Source organism: Neophocaena asiaeorientalis, unplaced genomic scaffold (genome assembly GCF_003031525.2).
Source record: "Neophocaena asiaeorientalis asiaeorientalis breed wild unplaced genomic scaffold, Neophocaena_asiaeorientalis_V1.1 scaffold150, whole genome shotgun sequence".
Lineage (NCBI taxonomy): Eukaryota > Metazoa > Chordata > Mammalia > Artiodactyla > Phocoenidae > Neophocaena > Neophocaena asiaeorientalis.
The window spans coordinates 23,510,848-23,538,188 of NW_020176571.1; the positions used below are offsets into that span (position 1 = coordinate 23,510,848).

Here is a 27,341-nt window from a genome sequence, read left to right on the forward strand (position 1 = left end):
CCCTGTCAAAAACCTTTAATGACCTCCCATTGGATTGGCATAAAATCCAAACTCCTTAGCATAACCTGAGCTGCACAACTAGGCAAAGCCTCCATCTTCTACAACCTCACCTCATTCCTGTCTGTACTCACTCAATCTCCAGCAACTCTGACCTCTGACAGTTTCCCAAGTTACCAAGCTCTTCCCACCTGCAAGGCCATTTTCTCACTTATTTTTTCATCAAATATTTACTAAGTGTTAGGAGTGCTCTAGACGCTGGAGATACAGCAGCGAACAAGAGACTAAGTCCTGCTCTCAGGAAATCTTCATTCTGGTGGAGGGAAACAGATTCTAAACAAATAAATATTGACATATACGCTGCCAGGTCATGATAAATGCCAAGAAGGAAAAGTGGAGGAGGGTTATTTAGATTGTGTGATAGAAGAGGCCTTAGATTAGGTAACATTTGAACAGACACCTGAATGAACTGAGGAAGTGAACCTTGAAGTCACCTTGGGGCCAAGCAGGAATATGGTCGGTTAGTCTGAGGAAGAATAAAGAAGCCAGTGTGCCTGGTTTTGGGTGAAGGAGAGGGAGAATTGTAGGAGGTAAGGTCAGATAGGTACGAGACACCTCGGCACCTGCTATTCTGGCCTTGCCTGGCTGTTTCCTTTTCATTCTTTGAATCTTCTGTGACCATATTAACTAAAGCAACTGTTTACCCACTATTATTCCATACTTCTGCTGCAACTTATTTCCTTCAGATTACGTTGACAATCAATAATTACTTGATTGTTATTTATTGTTAAATACTGTTACTAGTTTTCTTCTTCTTTATCATCTGTCTTCCCAAAAGAAGGTGGCAGTGATCATTTCTGAATTGTTTACCATTGTTTCTTCAAGGTGCCTATCACATTAGAAAATGCTCAGTCATGAATGAATTTAACCTGTACGTTTAATATGGTGTTTACTGGTTACTGATGTCTTACCTTCATGGGGTAAATGGAAGGAGGAAGACCAGATGAATGTTAATTTTGCTAAGTTCTTTTCATTAAAATATTATAAAAGCATTGCAATGAAGACAACTTGGAGGCTGTGTACCACTCCATTTACATTCACAGAAATAATTAAAAACTAGCTAAAAACTGATAAATTCTATTTAGGTGAGCAAAAAGATTTAGTAAGAAAAGATAACTAAGAGAATATAGACAATGTGGTTCCACATATGGGCTAGCCCTTCTAACTAGCTGGGAGAGTAGCAATGGGGCTCAGTGTTCAACAGTTTAACAATGCTTATAGAAATTGCATATTTCACTGAACTAAAACTATGTAAGTACATAAAAGTATATGAAATAAAACTGTATAAACTAGCAAACTAGTGATAGTGTCCTCACTTTTAAATAGAATTGTATAAGCTAATTATAGAAATATTAGTTGTCTCATTTGTAATCTTTTGACACCCATGAATTTTTGATTAATCAGAACTTTTAAAGAGGAATAATGTTGTCAGGTTGAGGAATACTAAAGAGTGAGAAAGAGAAATGCAGCCCTGACATCCAAGAACTGTTCCAACACTCACAGCTGGACTGTGTTCTCCTGTTGGACATAAACAATCTCACAGGACATCAACATCAGACAAGACTCTGAATCTATGATAAAATGAGACAAAAACAAGGTCATCTGTAACCAACAAAAATATCAAACATTGACCTCTCATGGCTGAAATGAGAGCTTGCTACGTCTTTACCAATTACAGTTTTATCCTTACTCTAGTCAGGGCTCCCTATGATTGATATACCCAATCATAAAATTGCCCCACTTCCTGCAAGCAATCTAGAGCAAAGTCCACTTCTCTAGACCTTCTCCAAAATTACCCAACCAAAGCCTAAGTACTGTAATAGGTTCTCTCTACCACCCTTTTAACAACGCATGGTTTTCCAGGATATGTGTTTTCCCTCTCCACAATGAGTAATAAATCTAACTTGTTCAACTCCAGGTATGTTCCAAGGGTCTCTGGTTGAAAGGCATTCACAAGAGTTAGGGTTGTATGGTTGGATGCTATAGACACCTCATAATAATCTTATGGAGAACTGATAGCTTGATATTTTGTATCTCCTCCGCCTCCATACTCTCAATTGCTTTAGAATCCTTGGCAGGAACCAAACTCGTTGATAAGAAAAAATTTAGATAACTTTGGAATTTCAAAGCACATTGCTGAACTTACTGGAGTTATAAATCCTAGAATATCATAGGAGTGGTTAAGGTCCCTGGAAAAAGATAGCATCAAAACTCTCCTCTTGGGGCTTCCCTGGTGGCGCAGTGGTTGAGAGACTGTGCCCCGGTCCGGGAAGATCCCACATGCCTCGGAGGGGCTGGGCCCGTGAGCCATGGGCGCTGAGCCTGCGCGTCCGGAGCCTGTGCTCCGCAACGGGAGAGGCCACAACAGTGAGAGGCCTGCGTACCACAAAAACAAACAAACAAACAAACAAAAAAACTCTCCTTTAGGGGCTTCCGTGGTGGCGCAGTGGTTAAGAGTCCACCTGCCAATGCAGGGGACACGGGTTTGAGCCCTGGTCCAGTAAGATCCCACATGGAGCAACTAAGCCCGTGCACCACAACTACTGAGCCTGCACCCTAGAGCCCATGAGCCACAACTACTGAGCCCGTATGCCACAACTACTAAAGCTCGCGTGCCTAGAGCCCGTGCTCCGCAACGGGAGAAGCCACCACAATGAGAAGCCCATACACCACAACAAAGAGTAGCCCTGCTTGCTGCAACTAGAGAAAAGCCCCCGCACAGCAATGAAGACCCAACACAGCCAAAAATAAAATAAATAAATAAATTTATAAAAATTTAAAAAAAAACAAAAAACCTCTCCTCTTGCCCTTTGTGATAGGTGGATTGTAATGGTGTCCTGATTGGCAGAACTGGTTGGAGATTGGAGAAGGTGATACAATATTGAATTACAAAATCTTTGGAAAAGTTCCCTCTATGAGTCAGTCTTGGAGCAAGATATTGCCTGACATCCAAACATGGTAGACACCATGTGGTCAATAAATCTCCAAAGATTATTCAAGTTAATTGACCTTTACCTTTTAATAATTTACGCTGGGTCTAACCACCTTTACTGTGAGGATGAAACCTGAGTAAACAAATTTCAAAAAGTTACCTAAAAATGAAGTTTAGGAAATAAAACCTCTTAAAACATATGACCTCCTGAGAAAAACAAAATTAGTGTGCTCCCTAATGGTAAAATGAGATAGGAATCACTGGATGAAATCAAAAAGAGCTGGAGTTAAAGGTCAAGATCCAGTGAGTATGGCCTCCTGCTCATCCCATTGTGTTCAATAATACTCAGGATTCTGATGAAGGATCTGATGGAGAATCACTGACAACAAATGATATCATTCTAAAGGCAAATATAGGTCATGGTTTCCATATATATGATTGTATAAATGCTTATATGAATGCCACTCAGTGCAGGACATTTAAGAAAGTTCAGTTTACCAAGTAATCTTGATTGCTGATCTGGTCCGTCATAAATATTGAAGTAATCCCATTCACAGTTCCAAGATTCTTCTGTTATAAAGCCTTTAATCACTGCTTTCATTTTATTTCCTGACATAGAATAAAAAGTCCAAGTGCAGTTCAGCATGTTAGGATAAATGTTAGGATAATTGGGAGATGTGATCTCAATAGAGCTAACTGGAATCAAATCCAATACTGGACATCCTTGAGGCAAAAAGAAAAAAAAAACCTTTAATACAATAATGAAGGATCTGGTTTTAATGTCTACAACTAGGTCATTAAAACCTAAACTATAGTGTACTTTTATAAAGTTCTATCACTATTTTTTTTGCTTCCATAGCTTCTTGTGTATGGTGACACAGGGTTTAAATGACTTGTTTTGAAAAACTGACACCTCCCAAAAGAAGACAGGTTAAAGTTCTTTGACTTTAATTCACAAACTGTGAACCACTAAGTCAACCATGTCTACATTTCACTGTAGTTTTGTTGCTCATTTTTAGCACACAATCTTCTAAATCCCTGAGTAAATTAAACCCTCCTAAAATGCAGCCTACACTTCGAATTACAATCATTTATTTGGTAGGGAAATTTGGATTACTCTCAGATAGTTAAAACCAGGATATGAAGGTTCACAAGGGCCAAGGGGCTACTACACCAAAAAGAGAATTGAGGAATTCAGTGACATTTTGGGTTTACTCCAAATGCTCTAGGTATTATCCAACCTAAAGTTAATGTCATCCAAAAACATTTACTTCATCAATAATCTTATCATTTTTGTTTCACTATGCAATGGCCCAGCCAAAAAAGAAAAAGAGAGAGAGATACATGCACAATCCAAAAGACATAAAATATATGGAAAGAATGTTAATGAATAATAGAATTAAATTTGTTAGGGAAACTCCCATAAACAAAATGTGTTTCTTACCCATTAATTAGATATGGCGCTACCTTGTTACTCTCTACTCTGTGATCTGACCCAGGTCTCCACCACCCCCAAAGTTTGACACTCAGAAAACTAGTACAAGTCCATATTTCACTATAAAGCAAATAGAATAAGGACACAACACTTGAAAGTTTTTGATAGCAGCCAGAGTATACTTCTTCCTAAACAGTGTTTAGCAGCAAAGATATTCCTCACTCTTATTTCCATAATATCAGGTAAACAAAGCCAAGACAATGAAGCCAATTCCTTACCTCCTTTATCCTCTTTACCATTAATTTTTCCTTTCACAGAATCTAGAATAAGAGAATATTCAAGGTAAATATATCCTATTTAATAATTTATATTTTATTCTTTTGTTTAAGTGATACATTTACATTGTAGAAAATTTCAAAAAAAAAAAAAACAGATTTCAAAGGAGAAAATAAAAGTCTCCTGTAGTCCCATCCTATAATCAATACTCATATTTTAATGTAACTCCTGCTTTTTCCTAAGCTATAGTATATACATTTTTTAATTGTATTTCATTTTACACCATTGTAACCTCCCCTACCCCCCCAATTGTGAATATTTTTCCATACTACTAAATATTGCACATACATTTTAATGGTTTTATATATTTTACTCACATAGATATAACAATTTCTACTGATATATTTTAATTTGTAATCTCAAGAATATGAATGATGAGTCAGATCTTTAACAAACCTCACACATGGGGTAAATCTGTTACATTTCTGCTGTTGTTAGAAAAACGTCTGCACTAAAACTTCTATGTTTATCTGAAAACAGAAATTGAACACGTGTACGAAGTCTGCTGAGTTGACTTCTATTCATCTTTTAGCTCTAAGCCAAAGGGATTTATATAAGCAAAACAGATGTATTTCTTACCCATTTATTAGATAGGGAGCTACCTCCTTACTCTCTACTCACTAATCTACCCCAGCTAGGATGTCATTTCCTTTATTCAAACAATTCTTGAACATCATCTATTTGCTAGGCATGTTGTACATTTTGGAAATAACAGCCGTGGGGCATGCTTGGTGTGTCTGGGGAACAGCGGGAAGGATGGTGTAGAGTGAGCACTGGGGAAAATGGCAGGAGAAGTAGTCAAGGAGGTAGCCAAGAGCCAGATCATATAGAATCTTATAGGTCACTGTAAGGACTTTTACTAAGAGTGAGCAGGGAAAATATTGAAAGATTATAAGCAGAGGAGTAACATGATCTGAATTATTCTTTTTAAAATGATTATTCTGGCTGTTATGAGTAAAACAGACTAAAAAAAGGCTTGTATCAGAATGTCATAGTGATGTTCAGAGGTAGTTGGATTCCAGATCAGTTTTGCTGAAGGCCCACAGATTAACTAAATCCAATGAGAGATGTGAGAAGAAAAGTCAAAGATGACCAAGATAATGGCTTGAGCAATTAATTATTAAACTGTAGTTGCCATCTACTGAGGTGGGGAAGATTGGTGGAGGAAGAATTTGGAGACAGGGTTAGGAAATCAAGACTTGAATTCTGGTCATGTTAAGTTTGAGATGCTTATTAGATATCCAAATGAAGAAGGAGGCAATTGGATATACAGCACTGTAGTTCAGATGGTGGCGCAGTGGTTGAGAGTCCGCCTACCGATGCAGGGGACGCGGGTTCGTGTCCCAGTCTGGGAGGATCCCACGTGCCGCGAAGCGGCTGGGCCTGTGAGCCATGGCCGCTGAGCTTGCGCGTCCGGAGCCTGTGCTCCACAACGGGAGAGGCCGCAGCAGTGAGAGGCCCACGAACCACAAAAAAAAAAAAAAAGTTGGGACTGGAGATACACTTTGGGAGTTATCTGTGTAAAGATGGTATTTAAAACTAGGGATTGGGTGAGATCATTTAAGAGTGACTACAGGCAGAGAAAAAAAGAAAGTCAAGGACTGGGTCCTGGGACACCTCAACTTTTAATAGTAGAGAAAAGGAGGTGCAACCAGCCAAGAGACTCCAAGGAGACCAGTGAAATAAGAGGATAGCCAAGAAACAGTGGTTTCCTGGAGGCCATGACAAATGAAACTCCAGAAGGAAGAAGAGCTTATCCGTGCCAAATGCAGCTATTAGGACTGAGAAGTGACTGTTGGATCTGAACCTTTGGAGGTCACTGGTAGCTTTGGCAAGAACACTGTCTGGGGAATGGTAAGAAAGGAAGCTTTATGGGAATGGATTCAAGAAAAAAATGAAAGGGTAAAAGGGTAGACAGTGAGTAGAAATACATTTCAAGGTATTTTGCTGGGCTTCCCTGGTGGCGTGGTGGTTGAGGGTCCGCCTGCCGATGCAGGGGACACGGGTTCGGGCCCCGTTCTGGGAAGATCTCACATGCCACGGAGCGGCTGGGCCCGTGAGCCATGGCCTCTGAGCCTGCGTGTCCAGAGCCTGTGCTCCAAAACGGCAGAGGCCACAACAGTAACAGGCCCACGTACCACAAAAAAAAAAAAAAAAAAAAAAAAAAGGTGTTTTGCTGTAAGAGAACAAAGAAATTAAAGTTTTCCTAGAATTCCACGCCCATCCTTTACCGAACTAAATAAGATATCTCCTTCAAAACTTAATATAGTTGTTTTTTCACTCTATATTTTTCTATGAGATTATTTGATTAGTTGACTGAAAGAAAAATGCACAACCTAAGAGCTATGAGTTTGTTTTACTCAGGGTCTTACTGAGGACAACCACTCCGTAGCTCTGAGGAAGCTGTTCCGAAGAGGTAGGGGGAGAAGCCAGCTTAAATGTGATTTTGGCTAGGGTATATGTGCAGTCAAGCACATGTCTTGATAAAACACTACTGCTAGTCACAAAGAACAGAGATCCGGAGTTAATGATCTTAGTGCTTTTCTGTGTATGGGAAAATGCAAAATCTGGGTTCATTAAAATTCTTCCTGAGATATACATCTAATTATGCAAGGGGCCTGCTTTTCCAAAGCACAGAGCATCCTGTTATCACCTAGTTTCTTCCCTCTGAAGCACAGAATACACTGTCCATCAGCTACTGCAGTGGCTTAATCATGGCAGAACTGGGTGATAAGCAACAATCTCTGTCCTTCTCTGTTTACAGATTACTGACTATCTCCCCCACTAGACTGTAAACTCTTCTAGGGCAGGGACTGTCTTGTTCATTGGTGAATCCTCAGTGCTTTAAACATGGCCTGGCATAAGTTTCAAACAATTTGTTGATAGTCTGAATAATTAAAGGCTTAAATGTGAGATTTTATTCTATTTTATGTTAGCCCCTTACGGTATACTTTCACTTACATAATTTGAACTTGATGCAAATCTTCTTTGTGTTCTCCATACAACATTTCTCACATTATCAGACTAAAAAATATAATGTTTTTTGTAGAAATATTTCTACAATCGTATTCCAATTAACAATTTTAATGAGTATGAATTGATTAATCTTAAAGACTACAGCAATTCTAATAACTATTCAGAATTAAGCATAATTGCAAATGCTTTTTCCATGACACCCAATTTCCATAGTTTGCAAAAGTTCCAATTTTCATAATGCTGTCTATCCCTTCACCAAAACTATAGGAATGTTGGGCAAAGCATATTTTTCAATAATCTGGTTACAACTAATACATATGAACTATCCACCAAACAAGTGTTAAAAAAAGGATCAATTACTCTTGATATTAGTACATTAAGGAAATGAATTTCAAAATAGAAAAATTACTTGAAACTTTTAGGCTAGGGATAAAAGTTTCCTACTGTATTTTTACAATATTCCAAGTATACAGAAAACTAGACAAAATTATTAGTTGCTGTAAGAAAAAATGAAAAATCTGATCAATCTTATGCCTTGAGGAGGTTTAGCTTGAGACCTCCACAGAGGTTACAATCTTAAATCACAATCTTAAATATTGCTTTTTTCTTCTCCCCTATAGCTGACAAATGAAATAAAGAATTCAAATCTCTTTATTTGATAACACATATTTTCTAATAAAGCACAATAAGACAAACATACACAAAAACAAATATGAAAAAAGTAATAGACTTACCAGACATATGAAAAGAATATCTCAAAGAAAATTTTTTCATGGCCAAACTGACATTGTATGTGAAAATCAACATCATAAGAGGACCATGAGATTTTAATGAAGGTGAATCTCCTTCACATAGATTTCCTAGACAAAAAAATAAAATAAAATAAATTTTTACTATTCATCAAGGCAAAGTTATTGAGCAAAGTGAAAGGAAAAAAATCCTATTTTTAATACAAATTTATACTGTATCCCCTACCAACAATATAAAAATGGGAAAATTAAGCAAAATAAAACCTAATTAGAATAGAGAGAGATGTTCCAGATTCTTGAGTGTAAGCAGTTCTAGGAAAATTGTTCCAAACCAACTAGGACACTGTATCCAGTTCTTGTACTGTCTGAAATAATTAGGTAGGTCTTTTTAAAGCCATACAATATAAAAGAAGGTAACATGGTTGATACCGAGCAGGGCCCTGTGGGGCTCCTGAGCACAAAGGCTTTCTGTGTCCCCATTTCTTGAATTACAGGAAACAGCCTCCATTCAGCCTCCATGACCTTCCCTGAGTTTCAAAGGGCAGATTCAAGCAGTTGCTAATGAGGAAAGGGAGGGGATGCGAGACCAGGGAGAAACAGTCAAGAGAAACAATAGTACAGCCTGGTTGGGGCAAGGTCCTGGCTCCCCATCAACGGATACACACAGCAATATCTTTGAGCTGTTCTGCAGATACTGAAACCCCCTCCAGGTAGGAGAAGTTAACAATTAACCATGGTATGCTGCTCACAAGCACATAGGCCCCAGACTAGTTGGAACCTGAAGGTTGATGATGCTGACTCCTACTTACCTCACCACCAACCAATCAGCAGAATGTCCACGAGCTGATCATGCCCTCTTTGAACCATTACTATAAAACTTCTCACTACCCTCTCCAAGTGGGGACACACGGTTTTGAGGGCCTTAGCCCACTGTGGCCCCCTTTGCCTTGCACAGCAATAAAGCTATTCTTTTCTACCTCACCCAAAACTGTCTCCAAGATTTAATTTGGTCTCGAGGTACAGAGGCTGGTTTCAGTCTAGCTAGGTCATCAGGGAACTAAAAAAATATTTTTGTCACCCAACTGAAATAACTACATATAAGGGAGTATATTTGAGCCTTAGCTACATACAACCTTCATTTATCCACAGCACAGCCAAATGAATAAGAGGCAAGGTACAGTAACTGGCATGAAAGTCAAAACCACTAGCTGGTGTAAATGAAATTTTTTTAGGCAATAGTTCTTAGAGGTCTCCTGTGAATCAGAATCCTAGGGCTAATTAGCAATGGTTTCACTCAACCTCCCATCACCCCTGGATTTCTAAAGCATCCTTCAGAAGATGATGGAGACTGATCCTCACCGATGGTTCTCTCTCTTGTGAGGCTGCTGCTAATAGCCAGACTGCTGTCATGAAGTTCTCTGTAACTGCTACCCTATGAATCTAGTTCAGCTTCTAGAACAAAACATTTTTCTTTCATCTTTTGCTTTTTATTTATTTTTTTAAAATAACTTTATTTTTGGCTGCATTGGGTCTTCGTTGCCGCGCATGGGCTTTCTCTAGTTGCAGTGCACGGGCTTCTCATTTTGGTGGCCTCTCGTTGTGGAGCACAGGCTCTAGGCATGCGGGCTTCAGTAGTTGTGGCACATGGGCTCAGTAGATGTGGCACACGGGCTTAGTTGCTCCATGGCATGTGGGATCTTCCCAGAGCTCGAACCTGTGTCCCCTGCGTTGGCAGGCGGATTCTTAACCACTGCTCCACCAGGGAAGTCCCTCATCTTTTGCTCTTTATAGTTTTCTTTAAGATAAGAATGTTTAACCATTCTCTGGAGAAAATTTGGAGAATTTAAAAAATAATTACTTATAATCTTGCAATCTAGAAATATCCACTTAAACATATTGGTGTGTTTCCCCTTAGACTTTTACTTAAGTCATATATAGCACTTTAAAAAAAAATTAAAATATACTGTGTAATTTTTTCATTCCAATCTTCTCACTTAATATTGTTAACATAAGTTCATGTGCCCAATGCACGGTGAGGCCAAACAAACTGAAACGTTGGAGTTTGGAGCAGAGAAAGGTTTACTGCAAGGCCATGCAAGACTCATGACCTAAAAAGCCTCAAGCTCCCCGAAGGGTTTAGGGAAAGCATTTTTAAAAGCCAGGTTGGTGGGGTGGGGGTGGGGTGTCGCAGGGTATGTGATCAGATTGCGCACAATTCTCTGATTGCCTGATGATGAGGGAACAGGGTGATGTCACAGGGGTTAACCTTATCAGTCCTTAGGCTCCAGGAGGCCTGGGGCTATGTGCTCATGGTCATCAAGTAGTTAACATCTTCCATTTAGTGGGGGGGAGAGGGGGGGAGTGTTGGTGGTCCACATCTAAAACAACTCAGGAAATTTGCATAATATGGGGGGGAAGGCCTGTCCCGGGAAGGCCCTATAGGATCCTGCTCAGTTACAATATTACATGTAAGAGTTTTCTGTCTTCTAAAAAAGTTAGCTGAAAATATTTTATTTAGTGGTGGCATAATATTTTATCCTATGGATTTACTACACTTTTCTTAACCAATTTCCTATTTAGATCCTTTTTTTTTTTTGCCATTATCATAAATAACACCAGCTGAATGAATATCTTACACATAAATGTAAGGCATATTTTTTATAAATATGGGTAAAAATAGAAATGCTGAATAAAAGGTTATAGATTTATAGCTTTTGAAAAACATTTCTATATCTTCCTCCAGAAAGCACACGACATATTATACCTAAACAACAACCTGAAAATGTCTGTTACACTGCATTTTGTTTACTAAGTATAATCATTCTTCAAATCTTTTTTGTCAGTTAAGTAGGTAAAAATTTCTTTCATTTCCGTTTTAAAGAGGCTATTTTTTCTCACATGTATTTATTTATCTATGAATTGCTCATTCAGATCACTTGCCCATTTTTATATTAAGGTATATCTGGGAAAATAATAATTCTGAATTGTGTTTTAAAATTAATTGATTAAACTCTTATTGTACTATTTAAAAATTTTTATGTTAGGGAACCTCTTAATTCTCAAAGAATATAGCTGTGCTTTACAATTGTTGAGTCAGGGTTTATTATCATAAGGTTGATGACTCAAATCTGCTCCCTGTGACAAACCATTTCTAAGTTTAACTGTTCATACACAGTATTTTCTGAAACAAACATTCTAACAAAAGCAGTTATAACACACATAGTTTCAAGTCAACAATTCTAGAACTGTTAAGCTTTTCACTATTATAGGGAAACTGCCCTTCTTAGTAAACAGATGGCCAGAGGATCACTTCATTGTGACAAGAGACAAAATAAGGAGAGATTTAATTTAGATTGTATAGTAACTGATATGCAAATATTCATTAACCTTTCTTATCTATCAAAAGAGGTTAAGGGTTAATCCAGTGCTTTTTGTTTTCAAAATCACTTGGGTCAATAGTTTGTAATTCTTTTGGAACATGAACAAAAGACTCAAAAGCCTTGGGAACTCTGGTTTTAACTGAAATTTATTCAAGGCTGAGTCAAAGATATTTGGGCCTGTAAATTAATTTTATTTTACAGATTTGGGCTTTTCTAATACTGATTTGTAAACATTCCCTATATTAATTACCTTAAGCCTTTCTCAGAGTTGTTGAAAATCTTCAGTTTGTTATTTGCTTTTTAATTTTGTTTCTGTTGAAGAAAAGTTTTTAGTTATAAAGGAGGCTATTGATAATTTCCTATTGTCTTTGATTGCTTTTACATGAGAAGATCCTTCTCCATCCATAACTAATTGCTTATATTTTAAACCTTTAGTGGCTTAAGAAAAATGCTTAACTCTTTAATCAACTGTTCTATGAGGTGAGAGAGAATATAATTTATATTTTCCTCCCTGATTTGTAATGCCAAATTTATCACATATAAAGGCCTTATAGTTTCTTGTGCCCCTTCTGGTCTATTTATTTCTAGTCATGTGTGTCTATTCTTGTACCAGTACTACCCTGTTTTAATTATCATTATTTTAAAGTATGTTTTAATACTGATAATTCACCTCATCATCTGGTCATTTTTTTCCCCAAAAACATTTTCAGCTAGTTCTGTTTATTTTAAGGATAAACTTTAGAGTTATTATCAATTTCCTCCTCACTCTCCAAAAACAATTCCCATTGGGATTTTGCTAGATTTTGCTATATTTATAAATTAATTTGGGGTGAATTAATGTTAATTTTGTCTTCCAGTTTTAGAACATGGTCTTTTCTCTATTCAGATCTGTGTGTGTGTGTGTGTGTGTGTGTGTGTAAAGTTCACATTTGCACAATAAAACTCACATTTCATTTTAAGGTTATTCCTAGTTACATGGTTTTTGTTGCTAATTATGACTGAAGTGATTTTTCCACTATATCTTTTAACTAATTTTTACTGGGATGGTTTTAAGGATACGATTATTGTAACATTAATTTATATCTATTTTTTCCTGATTTGACCTAGTTTTAAGATAGATAATACATTTTCAATATTAAAGTATTCGTGCATTCTTGGGATATAGCATAGTCGGTTATGTTAAAAATATTCATTCAATAACCTATTGACCTCAAAAATTGAGTTAACTCCTATAGGCTATGAGTCTTATGTGCAAAAATTGAAATAGTCATAAAATTTTTGTGGAAGAAGATAGGAAATATTACATGTTTTGTGAACTAATTTTTTTTTTTTTTTTTGTGATATGCAGGCCTCTCACTGTTGTGGCCTCTCCCGCTGCGGAGCACAGGCTCCGGACGCGCAGGCTCAGTGGCCATGGCTCACGGGCCCAGCCGCTCCGCAGCATGTGGGATCTTCCCGGACCGGGGCACGAACCCGCGTCCTCTGCATCAGCAGGCGGACACTCAACCACTGCGCCACCAGGGAAGCCCTTGTGAACTAATTTTAAGTAAAGAACAAATTCTAAGTAAAGAACAACAGATATATAGTTCATTAATTCTATAAATTATAACTGATATAACTAATGTACTGTTTTCCATTTTTCTTCATTTCTTTGTTCTTCCAAACTGTGTGTTCTCCAACACCCCATTGATGGAGAGGCAATAGGGAAACAACAGTCTAATCTTTTCTTCTAAGCACCACAATTTTAAGAATATTAATTAAAATGTATAATTCTAATTCAAACACAGCAGAAACTTGGTTTCTTTTATATTGGTTAACATGCATTCTCTCATTTAATTCTCAAATTAATCTCATGAAGCAGTACAAGTAACAGGTATTCTGTAAGGCAAGAAGCATAGATAATTTCCAAGGATACTGGGCCTAGATGCTATAGTCTCCCCACAAGAAGCTAAGCCCTTATTGATGTTATGTTGACTCAGAAACCAGGAAAGCTCCATGTTTACTAACATGCCCTTAAGTAGAAACACAAAGATTGTTAATACACCTGCTTCTGGGACGGTAATGTAAGCCCGAAGAATAAAAGGACAGTGGGTTAGCAATTGGCTATTTTATCAACTCTGGCAAGGCTCTACCTACGTGGAGAGTAACACTGGCATCTGGGTCCTTTCTAAAGAGTCAAAGGCCAGGAAAATGCCACACATCCTCTCCCTCTGGGAGTCACCTTGTTACCTTAGGCATCTGTATCTCTGACTTAAGCAAATTGAGAATTTTCTCTCACTGTTGTGGCCTCTCCCGTTGCGGAGCACAGGCTCCGGACGCGCAGGCTCAGCGGCCATGGCTCACAGGCCTATCCGCTCCGCGGCATGTGGGATCTTCCCAGACCAGGGCACGAACCTGTGTCCCCTGCATCGGCAGGTGGACTCTCAACCACTGCGCCACCAGGGAAGCCCTAAATTGGGAATTTTTAATGCCCATGTATCTGTGTGTGCTAGTGATGGCAGAGTGTCTCTTTTAAATCACACAAAAAGTTACAGGTAGATTATCTTCATGTCACAAATGAGGACAGTGATTCTTAGAAAGCTTTGGGAACATTCCCAAAGTCACTGAATTACTATGTGGTAGAACTGTGATCTACTGGACGCAGGACCGTCAGATTCCAGAACTCTAGGCTGCTATATCCGGGTATATTGGGTAACATCAGTCAGCCAGCCCAAACCCTGTTTCCATTTCCCTTTTCTCTAGTCATCTCCCAGTTAGGTATGGCCATGTGACAAATCTGGCCAAAGTGACTTAAATTTGCTACAGGATTCCTGGAAACGTATTTGCTTTCTCCTTGGTGATAATCCTTCCCTGTGCCCCTTCTTCCTTTTTCCTCCAGTGTAATGGTGACAACTGAGATAGCCATTATGGAACCATTAGGAAAAGGCCAAGAGAATTGCAGTAATGCCATTCTTCACAGAGTTGAACTGTTGAGCTGGTGGTGCATCTGCATCCCTCTGGATTTCTCTTTCTTTCAGAATAATAAATTTAAGTCACTGTAATCAGGTTTTCGGTTGCTATCTAATTGACAAACCCATTTAATGCCTTTCCTGTGAACATTATTTTGCCTGATTAATATTATATTCTCAATTTTCTTGCGTTACATTTGTCTAAGACTGTTTATCCTTTATTTTTAGTATTTCTGGGCAAGTGTAATCTAGGTATGACCCAAGTAAACAGCATATAGTTGGGTTTTCCTTTTTAACTTAATCAGAGAGTGTTACATTAATTTCAATTACAATAAAAAATAGTAACAGTAAGGCTATTTCAATATCACATAAGAGACTAATTTATGTCATCTGTAATTCACACACTGAATATAAAATACTCTAAGAATATTTTGTGAAAGAAAATCAATAGCATAGTTCTTCACAGGAAAATAGTTACCTATTAATTTTTTGCCTGATCCAAATCCTTCGTAAACCCACAGGTGACCCTGACAGGCCAAGGGCATTGGTTGCATCTGGAAGTTGACAATATCAAGGCGAATGATGTGATTTGAAGGGGCCAATAATCTCCAGTGGCAGCTGTAGCACAGATGAAAGAAAGTCAGAAATGACTTCTAAACAGCATATGTTGTTGTTTACTTTGTTCATAATTCAATGCATCACTCAGTGAGTCACTGTTATTGACTCTACCTGCTTCTTCTGTGCTTAAGGTGAAAGAAAGATTTAAACTGTAACAATTAAAAATATTTTCTAATACTGAATTTGTCAAAAGTTCACCCGTTATGGTGAATGGTTGGTCAACCACTTGTATTTTATAAATTCTGATTGGCAGCCTATAAGAGTTAAAGAAGTATTCTTGTCCCAAGCTTCCCCAAATCACATAAATTTACTTAGGATTGATACTATATGAATCTTCAATTTTTTTGTTTCTCATTTTAAATTTATTCTAATGTTTAATTCAGGGAAGGTTCTCTTTCCACTGCGGCTTTTTTTTTTTTTTTTTTGCGGTACGCAGCCTTCTCACCGCTGCGGCCTCTCCCGCTTCAGAGCACAGGCTCCAGATGCGCAGGCCCAGGGGCCATGGCCCACAGGTCCAGCCACTCCGCGGCACATGGGATCCTCCTGGACCGGGGCACAAACCCATGTCCCCTGCATCGGCAGGCGGACTCTCAACCACTGCACCACCAGGGAAGCCCCCTCCACTGTGGCATTTTAAGAACCATTTATTGAGTACCTACTATGTGCAAGAAGCTTTTATGTACATTATTTCAATCTCCAAAACTCTTTGATAGAGATTTGACTTTCCACTTTACCTAATAAATAGTCTCTTTTGTTAGGAAAGTACAATTTATCAACAGCATTTATTAATGTAATCTTACATTCAGTTTTCATATATTGAAGGCCTCAAATAAGGGATTATCTCAAAGTCTATTCTTTAAGGGAAGGAAGTAGAAAATAATGCCTTAAGCAAATAACAAATGTCCCGGCTTGTCAAGGGATCATCCATGAACTTCTTCCATTGTAGTAAACATTCTTTCCTCACCTCATAGTGGTTCTGTGAAAATATCTTGGGATTTGTATGATTCCTGTTGGTTTGGTAAGAATAACATCGTCACAAGTGGTCACATGCTCTTGGTTTGAACTCTGAGGAAATTTGGTAGTTTTACTGCTCTTTGGACCTAGAAATAAAGAAGAAAAGGGATTGAGGTAAAACTAATTTTAAAGAGGCTTGTTATATGCCTTTTCAGCTCAGAGCTATCAGCTTTCCTCCCTAATTGTTTTAGAAAAAAGTTAACAGGAGGTAGTTAGTTTCACTAAAAATTTTCTATCTGCAACATTCAAAACATACAGAAAACCAGCACCTCTCTCAGATTATCTTTGGCACAGCCTAGGGTCTATGGAAGATAAAGTGTGATAACTATCGAAAATGCAGGTTCCCTGCACAATTCCATATAAAAGCAATATTCATTTTGAAAAAAATTTTTATTGAAGTATAATTGATTTACAATGTTGTGTTAATTTCTGGTGTATAGCAAAGTGATTCCGTTTTACATAATTTAGATTCTACTATATATATATATATATATATATGAATATATATATGTGATATCATTTGATATTTGTTAAAAGCAGTATTCATAACACAGTTCTTTAGGAAAAAACTTTCCTATGATATACATGCTTTTCTTTATTACTCACTTAACATTTTTCCAATTGTCTCTCTGCAATGCTTTTCAGTGCCAAAGAGAGAACCTAGCTCTTGGTTACCTACGTTCATCAAGAGTCAGAAACCTCACTAATGACATGTTTGAAAATGCAGTCTGAAAACTCTGAATTGCATGAGTTTACATTTATAATGCTAGCATCTACTATTTGTTTAGTTTGTTTTCACAACTCATTCTAACCTTTTATTATTATAATATCACTATAAAGAAAACTCTAATACAGAGATAATAAATTGTCCAGAGCTAATCAGCCAGCTAAGATTTAGAACTCCAATCTTTCAATCCACAAGAATTATGGCTACAGAAAAGGATCAGTGTGGTGTAAAATCACAATCACAATAAAAAATGCTATCTTGCAATCAATGTATCTTAGCCATGTCCAGAAATCACAATTCTGAATGATTTACAAGTCAATCAGCTTATTTACTGCGTAGTTTTTCCTCTTGGACCAGACCAATCTCAGATCACTTAAATAGATTTTCCCTTCAAACATAAGCTCGTTCCCCACAGAAACAAGTTTTCTTACAAAACAATGTGTAAGTTTTGAAATATTCCTAAAAACAAAAACATTGATTTTTAACTTTATGAGTTTACTAAATGACCAAACATACCTTGGACTCTAAAGACAATATAATTTATGCCAAAAGCACCTTGCACACGGGAATGAAATGTCACCCTCACCAGTGGTCCAGAGCTCATGAAAATCATTGGGTAAAGCCTTCTCCCACATAATTCACCTAGGTTAAAAAAACAAAAATCAAATTTGATTTAAAAAAAAAGAACATTTGCTTTTTTAACAGTTCTCTAATTTAGGTGTAGCAATTACTTAAACTCCACTCTGCCAAATGAGGAGCAGGGTTCCAGAACTCAAATGACTCACCCAAAGTCACAGACTGATGGTGGGGAGTCAGGATTGGAAGCCACGTTCAAAAATTCAATACCTATTACAGTCGACTATGTCACACTGCTCCCTTGAAGGACAATAGGTAGCAAATTATTTTATCTTTAAAATAAGGCTGATGTGCCATTTTTCTCCTAGAAAAGTAACCTATTTATTAAAAATATATCACTGTGAAAATCCATGATGGAAAACTTTTTCTACCTGAAAATTTATTCTTTCCCTACATCCAATCTTCTTTTGATCACTTTACTTTAAGAACCTAAGTCAAAGACAGAACATAAAATTATAACCATAATTCTAAAATGATTCAGAGGGCTGATTAAAAAGGTATAGAAAGAACCCTTGATTTTCTTAGAATCAAAGTCACCTACTATTAAGAATAACTCAATATCATTCTGTAACATTTATTTAAATGTCACCTGCTCAGAAAGACTTTTGCCAGTTATACTGCATATAACTCTATGACACCTGCATCCCAGATGCTTCTTCTCTCCCTTCCCACGTCATTTTCCCCCAGCCCTTCTGTCTAACATATTATATATTTTATTGTACTATGTGTCCTCCCCCAACTAGAATATAAGGTTGGTAAGGGCGGGGGTTTTTTTTGTCCATTTTGTTCACTACTGGATGCCCACAACCGAGAAGGGTCAGTCCCTGGCCCACAGTAGGTGTTCCATATATATTTGTAGGGAGGAAAGAAGGGAGAAGATTATATACAAGAAGAAAAAAACATTAGTTGGCATAACATCTTAGGATAAATGATGTTGAAATACTATTTGAAGAATGAGCAAATATTTATTTATAGCAAGAAGACATGAACGCAGCTCTTGAATGGTTTCTGGCTCCCACAGGGAAAAACATAGCATTTTACAGTGTACTAGAATACTACCTGACTTGAGTAAGAGGCAATATTTCTATCATAGTCCTACAGTTCCACTAGCTATCATCTGAAGGAGAGAACAACTCCAGAAGTTTCAAGCTGAGAATTTCAAATCAAAGAAATGCTACATTGAAAAATTATAGGGGTTCCCCAGGTAATCCACAACAAAGTCAAACATGGTTTTCAGTAGAACAATGATAAAGGCAAGTTTTCCCAGAAATCATTTACTTCTATATGAGAATCTGGTATATGATAAAGATAGCTATAAATTAGGGAGAAAATAATTTTTTTAAAAGAATAAAGCAGGCATAAGGGAATTTTACCATATGAGAAATCAAAGATACATATGACTGTATTTAAACCAACAAATTTAAAAATATTTACATCAACGTATAAATATACAAAATTTAAAGGCAAACGACAACCTTATGAATAAGTACTTGTAACTTATGACAAAGGAAAAAGTATTAATATATATATAATATATACATATATGTAGCTCTTATAAACCAATAATAAGATCAATACTCAAATTTAAAAATAGATGGTAATGACAACAAATTTAAAAATACAAATAGCTAACCAACACATGAAAAAAATTTATCCTCATTAATGATTTAAAAAAAATACAAATGCTTATTAAATTGATAATATCAGGTTATGGGCATGGTGAAAGAGCCTCTTATGCATTGCTAATGGCAGTGAAAAATGATTTAGTCTTTTTTTTTTAAACAAGTATTTAATATAGTTATTTATTTATTTTTTAATTTTATTTATTTGTGGCCGCGTTGAGTCTTCGTTGCTGCACGCGAGCTTTCTTTAGTTGCAGCGAGTAGGGGCTACTCTTCATTGTGGTGTGTGGGCTTCTCATTGCAGTGGCTTCTCTTGTTGTGGAGCATGGGCTCTAGGTTCACGGGCTTCAGTAGTTGCAGCATGCGGACTCAGTAGTTGTGGTGCGCAGGCTCAGTAGTTGCGGCGCGCAGGCTCAGTAGTTGTGGTGCACAGGCTTAGTTGCTCCATGGCATGTGGGATCTTCCTGGACCAGGGCTCGAACCCATGTCCCCTGCATTGGCAAGCGGATTCTTAACCACTGTGCCACCAGGGAAGTCCCTGATTTAGTCTTTCTGAAGAATAATTTAGCAGTATGTATTCATGTAAAAAAAAAAAAATGTTCTGAGTCTCTATTATCCCAAGTTGGGGAGACATAGTAGGGAAAAATAAATAGCCAGATCCCTGTTCTCGTGAAGCTTTCATGTGAGTCAGATAAGTGAAGAAGATGATTTCAAATAGAAACCACTGTTACAAATGAAATAACCAACAGAGTATGATAGAAAAAGACTGTGGGAGGTGAAGGATGATGCTACTTAAGACTAAGAAGGCCTATTTTAGGAGGTGACCTTTCAATCAGTCACTCATTTATTAAATGCCTTCATTTCGTCCAGCAGCATTCTAAGGACTGGGGATTCCTGAAGTGAAGAGATGAGTTTCAGTCCTCGAGAAGCTCATATCAATAGCGAAGACACTGACATAAAAACATGAAACAACCTCATAGGTTAGAAGACAATAATGCCAAGAGAAGGGCCACTAAGAAGTACAGAGCTGGGAGTGATGAAATTCACATCAATCAGGTAGGCCTCATTAAGAAGGCACATTCTATGTGCAGAACAGGGAACCCTTGAACACTGTTGGTGAGAATGTAAATTGGTGCAGCCACTGTGGAAAACAGTATGACTGTTTCTCAAAAAGCTAAAAATAGAACTACGATATGACCCAGTAATTACACTCCTGAGTATATATCCAAAAAAATCAAAAACACCAGTTCAAAAAGATACATGCACCCCAAAGTTCATAACAGCATTATTTACACTTGCCAAGATATGGAAGCAACCTAAGTATGAATGGATAAAGAAGATATGATATATATACACAATGGAATACTACTCAGCCATAAAAAAGGACAAAATGTTGCCATTTGCAGCAACATGGATGGACTTGTAGGGCACTATGCTAAGTGAAATAAGTTAGACAGAAAAAGACAAATATCACTTACATGTGGAATCTAAAAAATACAGCTAGTGGGGGGGCGGAGTCAAGATGGCTGCATGGGAGGACATTGAGTTTGCATCTCCCCAAAACTAGGGCACCTACTGGATGCTGGTGGGGGACTGTGACACCCAAGGAGATGGGAGAAACCCTCAAGCAACCAGGTAGGACATGGGGAGAGTGAGAGGGGAGGAGAGGTGGAGACTGGACAGGACTGGTGCCTCTGAGGGGTGGCTGGGAGAGGGGAGGGGTTCCTTCGCCTGGAGAGACCCTTAGGGGCTCGGAGGATCATGGGGGAGTGTGCCTAGCATTTCTCCTGCCCAACTGGGTCCCCGGAAGCCGGCTGGGCTCCCAGACTGGGTCCGCTGCCCTCTGAGCCCCGCTCTGGGCTGTGTGGGACCTAGGACTTGTTGCACAAGTCCTCAACAAAATACTAGCAAACAGAATCCAACAACACATTAAAAGGATCATACACCATGAACAAGTGGGATTTATCCCAGGAATGCAAAGATTCTTCAATATATGCAAATCAATCAATGTGATACACCATATTAACAAATTGAAGGGGAAAAAACATATGCTCATCTCAATAGATGCAGAAAAAGCTTTTGACAAAATTCAACATTCATTTATGATAAAAACTCTCCCGAAAATGGGCATAGAGGGAACCTACCTCAACATAATATAGGCCATATATGACAAACCCACAGCAAACATCATTTTCAATGGTGAAAAACTGAAAGCATTTCCACTAAGATCAGGAACAAGACAAGGATATACACTCTTGCCACTCTTATTCAACATAGTTTTGGAAGTCCTAGCCATGGCAATCAGAGAAGAAATAAAAGGAATACAAATCAGAAAAGAAGAAGTAAAACTGTCACTGTTTGCAGATGACATGATACTATACATAGAAAATCCTAAATATGCCACCAGAAAACTACTAGAACTAATCAATGAATTTGATAAGGTTGCAGGATACAAAATTAATTCACAGAAATCTCTTGCATTCCTATACACTAACAATGAAAAACCAGAAAGAGAAATTAAGGAAACAATCCCATTTATCATCACAACAAAATGAATAAAATACCTAGGAATAAACCTACCTAAGGAGGTGAATGACTTGTACTCAGAAAACTATACAACACTGATGAAAGAAATCAAAGATGACATAAACAGGTGGAGAAATATATTATGCTCCTAGACTGGAAGAATCAATATTGTAAAAATGTCTATACTACCCAAAGCAGTCTACAGAGTCAATGCAATCCCTATCAAATTACCAATGGCATTCTTTACAGAATTAGAACAAAAAATGTTACAATTTGTATAGAAACACAAAAGACCCCGAATAGTCAAAGCACTCTTGAGAAAGAAAAACGGAGCTGGAGGAATCAGGCTCCCGGACTTCAGATTATACTACAAAGCTACAGTAATCAAGACAGTATGGTACTGGCACAAAAACAGAAATATAGATCAATGGTACAGGATAGATAGCCCAGAGATAAACCCACGCATATATGGTCACCTAATTTATTTCAAGGGGGGCAAGAACATACAATGGAGAAAAGACAGCCTCTTCAATAAGTGGTGCTGGGAAAACTGGATAGCTACAAGTAAAAGAATGAAATTAGAACATTCCCTAACACCATACACAAAAATAAACTCAAAATTGATTAAAGACCTAAATGTAAGACCGAATACTATAAAACTCTTAGAGGAAAATATAGGAAAAACACACTTTGACATAAACCACAGCAAGATCTTTTTTGACCCACCTCCTAGAGTAATGAAAGTAAAAACAAAAATAAATAAATGGGACCTAATGAAACTTAAAAGCTTTTGCACAGCAAAGGAAACCATAAAAAAGATGAAAAGATAATCCTCAGAATAGGAGAAAATATTTGCAAACAAAGCAACGAACAAAGGATTAATCTCCAAAATATTCTAACAGCTCATGGAGCGCAATATCAAAAAAACAAAGATCCCAATTAAAAAAATGGGTGGAAGACCTAAATAGACATTTCACCAAAGAAGACGTACAGATGGCCCAGAGGCACATGATGCTCAACATGAAAAGATGCTCAACATCACTAATTATTAGAGAAATGAAAATCAAAACTACAATGAGGTATCACTTCACACCGGTCAGAATGGCCATCATCAAAAAAATCTACAAACAATAAATCCTGGAGAGGGTGTGGAGAAAAGGGAACCCTTTTGCACTGTTGGTGGGAATGTCAATTGATACATCCACTGTGGAGAACAGTATGGAGTTTCCTTGAAAAACTAAAAATAGAACAACCATATGACCCAGCAATCCCACTACTGGGCATATACCCTGAGAAAACCATAATTCAAAAGGACACATGTACCCCAGTGTTCACTGCAGCACTATTTACAATAGCCAGGACATGGAAACAACCTAATGTCCAACCACAGATGAATGGATAAAGAAGATGTGGTGCATATATACGATGGAATATTACTCAGCCACAAAAAGGAACAAAACTGGGTCATTTGTAGAGATGTGGATGGACATAGAGTCTGTCCTACAGAATGAAGTAAGCCAGAATGAGAAAAACAAATATCATATATTAATTCATATATGTGGAACCTAGATAAATGGTACAGATGAACCTATTTGCAGGGCAGGAATAGAGACGTAGACATAGAGAAGAGACATGGGGACACAGGCGGGGAAGGGGTGGGTGGGACGAATTGGGAGATTAAGTTTGACATAAATACACCACCATGTGTAAAATAGATAGCTAGTGGGAACCTCCTGTACAGCACAGGGAGCTCAGCTCAGTGCTCTGTGATGACCTAGATGGGTGGGATGTGGAGGAAGGGGGCTCCAAGAGGGAGGGGATATGGGTACACATATAGCTGATTCACTTCATTGTACCGCAGAAACTAACACAGCATTGTAAAGCAGTTATACTCAAAAAAAAAAAAAAAAGAACTAGTGAATATAACAAAAAGAAGCTGACTCCAATATAGAGAACAAATTAGTGGTTACCAGTGGGGAGGGTGTCAATATAGAGATGGGGGAGTCGGAGGCCCAAACCATTGGGTGTAAGATAGGCTCAAGGATGTGCTGTAGAACACGGGGAATAGAGCCAGTATTTTGTTTCAGCTATACAAATGTAAATGCAAAGTAACCTTTAAAATTATAGTAAAAAATGTCAAATCAAAAAAAAAAAAGAAGGCACATTCTAGTCAAGACTTGACTAGATGCATGAGGAAGAGGTCTTTGAATAGCTGGGAGAGGTGGTGATGGACAAGGGCCCTGAGGGGACAGCATGATGAGCTAAGGGAGAGCGAGGCAAAAGGTCACACTAGGGAGTCTGGATTTCACTGCAGCTACAAGGAGCCATTTTACTCAGGGTGGATGGGGAAGGTAATCTGATCATAGGGGAAAAATGTGCAATGGGGGATAGGCAGTTAATCGTTTTCTCTGCAGTCTAAATGAGATAGCATTTCTAAAGAAAGATCCTTTAAATAAATGTTTGAGCCTTCTAATTCAATAATTCAATCTCTCAGAATTTATCCTGAGAAAATCTCAACCTCAAAGCAATTCCCTGGCCTCCGTATACTCCTGAATCAAGCACATGCACTTGTGTGTGAATCACACACACTCAGAGTAACATACCTAAACTTTTCTTTCCAGGTATCCCCATCAACCAAATTATTTCCAACACCTTCCCACCTCCACCTTTACTGACAGCCAAAAAGCCTGTGTTACACCTATACAAAGAACAGGTGGCAGGCTTCCCTGGTGGCGCAGTGGTTGAGAGTCCGCCTGCCGATGCAGGGGACACGGGTTCGTGCCCCGGTCCAGGAAGATCCCACATGCCGTGGAGCGACTGGGCCCATGAGCCATGGCCACTGAGCCTGCACGTCTGAAGCCTGTGTTCCGCAACGGGAGAGGCCATAACAGTGAGAGGCCCGTGTACCGCAAAAAAAAAAAAGAACAGGTGGCAAGTTTGCTGAATGAAACCAGTTTTGCCTGTACAGGAAATGAAATGACAGTTGGCATGTTATTAGCAAATCTTTTTAATTCTACCATTTTAAAAGCCTTTAATGTATTTTGCTTTATTTGAAAATTCAGCACCTTACCCCCTGCATGATTTTTAATTATCTTAACCCCTCCTCTGTCTTACACACATTTCTGGCATTCTGGCATGGTTCTGCTATGTTTGAAGAAGTTGGGTTCTCCCGTCTTTTTTTTTTTTTTTCCGAATACACATACATACAAACACTTCCACTCAACCTTTAGTATACCTGTTTTGTAAATTCAAATTTTGAAAATATTAAATGTGCCTAGAAAAAAAGTCATGCCTACTACATGAATCAACATTTCAGTATTATTACCAAGTCAAACTCTCCCTTTGAACATAAGCCGCCTACACAGAAAAGGCTCCCAGCACAACGTATAAATGCCCCTAAGGTTTACCTGACATCCTTCTCTCATTGTGGTTTTCTTCATAAATAGTCAGAACTGAATCGCCACACACGTGAGACCCAGGGAGTGACAGATACTCAACCGTAAATTTTGCCATACTGCTTGGTGAAACTCTGAGCACCCAAGAACATTCCAGTTTTCCTCTATAATCCAGTGGATATCTTGGAGAGGAAAAAAAGCCTCTGGGCTCTTCCAGCTCCACTTCAGAGTAACAGCCTATGATTCAGAACATAGGGACACCAGGGACCACATAAATAAGACAAAGAAAAATGAGATTTTATCATAAACTTGAATAATTTTGGCTCGCAAGAAGAAAATTAAAACAATTACCATCAGTTACAAGTTCTTGGGTAAAATGATCATCCCATTTAATGTGTCCTACTTTTGTGAAATGAGGTCGTAGAAGTATAATTTAAACAATAATTATTTAAAATGACTTTTAACTGAATTTTTAAAATTTCTTAGAAAATGCACAGTGGACTGCATTGCATCCTCTAATCCCAGCCTGTTTTCATTTTTTTCCTTCTTTGAGATGCAACTGAAGATCTGTTCCTAAAAGCTTCATTGACTTCACTGAGCACTTATCTTGCTGGGACAAATGATTACATTCATGGAGCTTGTGACTGAGATCAAGAAAAGGAAGTGAATCATATAAAGTCATGAATTCCCAACCACTCACTATTTTTGGTAAATGGGGTAACAATTTCAAAAAACCATTGCTAAGATTCATTCATTCCCTTGTGTAAAAAGCAAGTGATGGGAGTGGGTAGGTGTTAAATATGGCAGAATCCTAACACTTTTTCTCATAGAATATTCATAGAAGTAAAACAAAACAATACCCTTTTATATGTAAAACTTTGGAAGTTCTTTGGTATGCATAAGTATTTCTGAACACATACAAATGAGAAATATCTTCTCTGCATTTTAACAATGTTCATTTTCTAATAGTCTGAATGGGACAGTTCAAAGAACACACTTGATGGTCACTACACCACAACACTTACTGACCTTCATCATGGGTCATACCATCCCTATTCTAAGTGCTTAACATGCATTAACTTACTTTGGCACTCATTGAAATTATTCAGTTAAACCATCAAAATCATTAGGTTTTATGATCTTAAACCTAAGTCTGCTTTCCATCTCAACCCCAATTCCATACTTAATTTAATCTTAATATGACTCTTTGACTCTTGTTTTGACTCCTGACTCTTGTGTTGTCAGAACGTACCACCCATAACTGGTCCCTGAGTTACTCCACTTCATTCCTAGAAGATTTTAGCAGTCATTTTCTCCAACACCAATCCTACCATATATCTTGCTGATTTCAGTAGCCATACAGATGATGTTTCCAGCACTGAATCTTTTCAGTTTCTCAACTTTCCTCCAATGATCTTCTCCTTCACCTGACCTCATTCACTTCTCCAAAGGGTCAGCCCCTAGAGATCTGGTCATTAGCAATAACTGTAAGCCTTGCATAAACTCAATTTCAAGAACCACCGTCTCCAACCACAACCTTCTATTTTTCAGCTTACACCAACACTCCTTCACCTTTTGAGACTTGTAATTCATCTATTCCACCACCTTTTCTTGTTCCTTAACTTTTCCTCCTTGCTTCACTAGTTTCCCAGCTTGAATTCCAACCATCCATCATTTTAATCTCTTCCTCATACACACTCACAATTCCCTTATACTCTTGTATACTTGGAAAAACCCACTGTGATTGAATTTGCTCTCCACCTGGGCTGCATCTATGTGGTATGCCTCAGTGTCTCCAGAGGAAAACATACAACCAAACTAACTGATTAGTCTCCCTCTAAATTTATGATCATTCATCTCAGAGGCTTTTATGCTGCCAAACAATTCTACAACATTTTCGTATTCCATGCACTTGGTCACTTTTTTCGAGAACTGTTTACTACTTTCTCCTTTTTCTCTCAAAACCCTCAGAGCTTCTCCCACAATCCTC

At 38.0% G+C, this 27,341-nt stretch overlaps 1 protein-coding gene across 1 annotated transcript in view; it reads right to left on the reverse strand.

Moving 5' to 3' along the window:
- Nucleotides 1–15,199: 15,199 nt before the first annotated feature.
- Nucleotides 15,200–27,341, reverse strand: part of OVCH1 (ovochymase 1) — a 47,527-nt gene continuing 35,385 nt past the window's right edge. The window contains exons 18-21 of the mRNA XM_024733165.1: nt 25,364–25,588; nt 17,689–17,814; nt 16,396–16,531; nt 15,200–15,431 (exon numbers count right to left, since the gene is read on the reverse strand). Coding sequence (XP_024588933.1) covers nt 15,200–15,431; nt 16,396–16,531; nt 17,689–17,814; nt 25,364–25,588 — 719 coding nt within the window. The remainder of the gene's footprint in view (nt 15,432–16,395; nt 16,532–17,688; nt 17,815–25,363; nt 25,589–27,341) is intronic.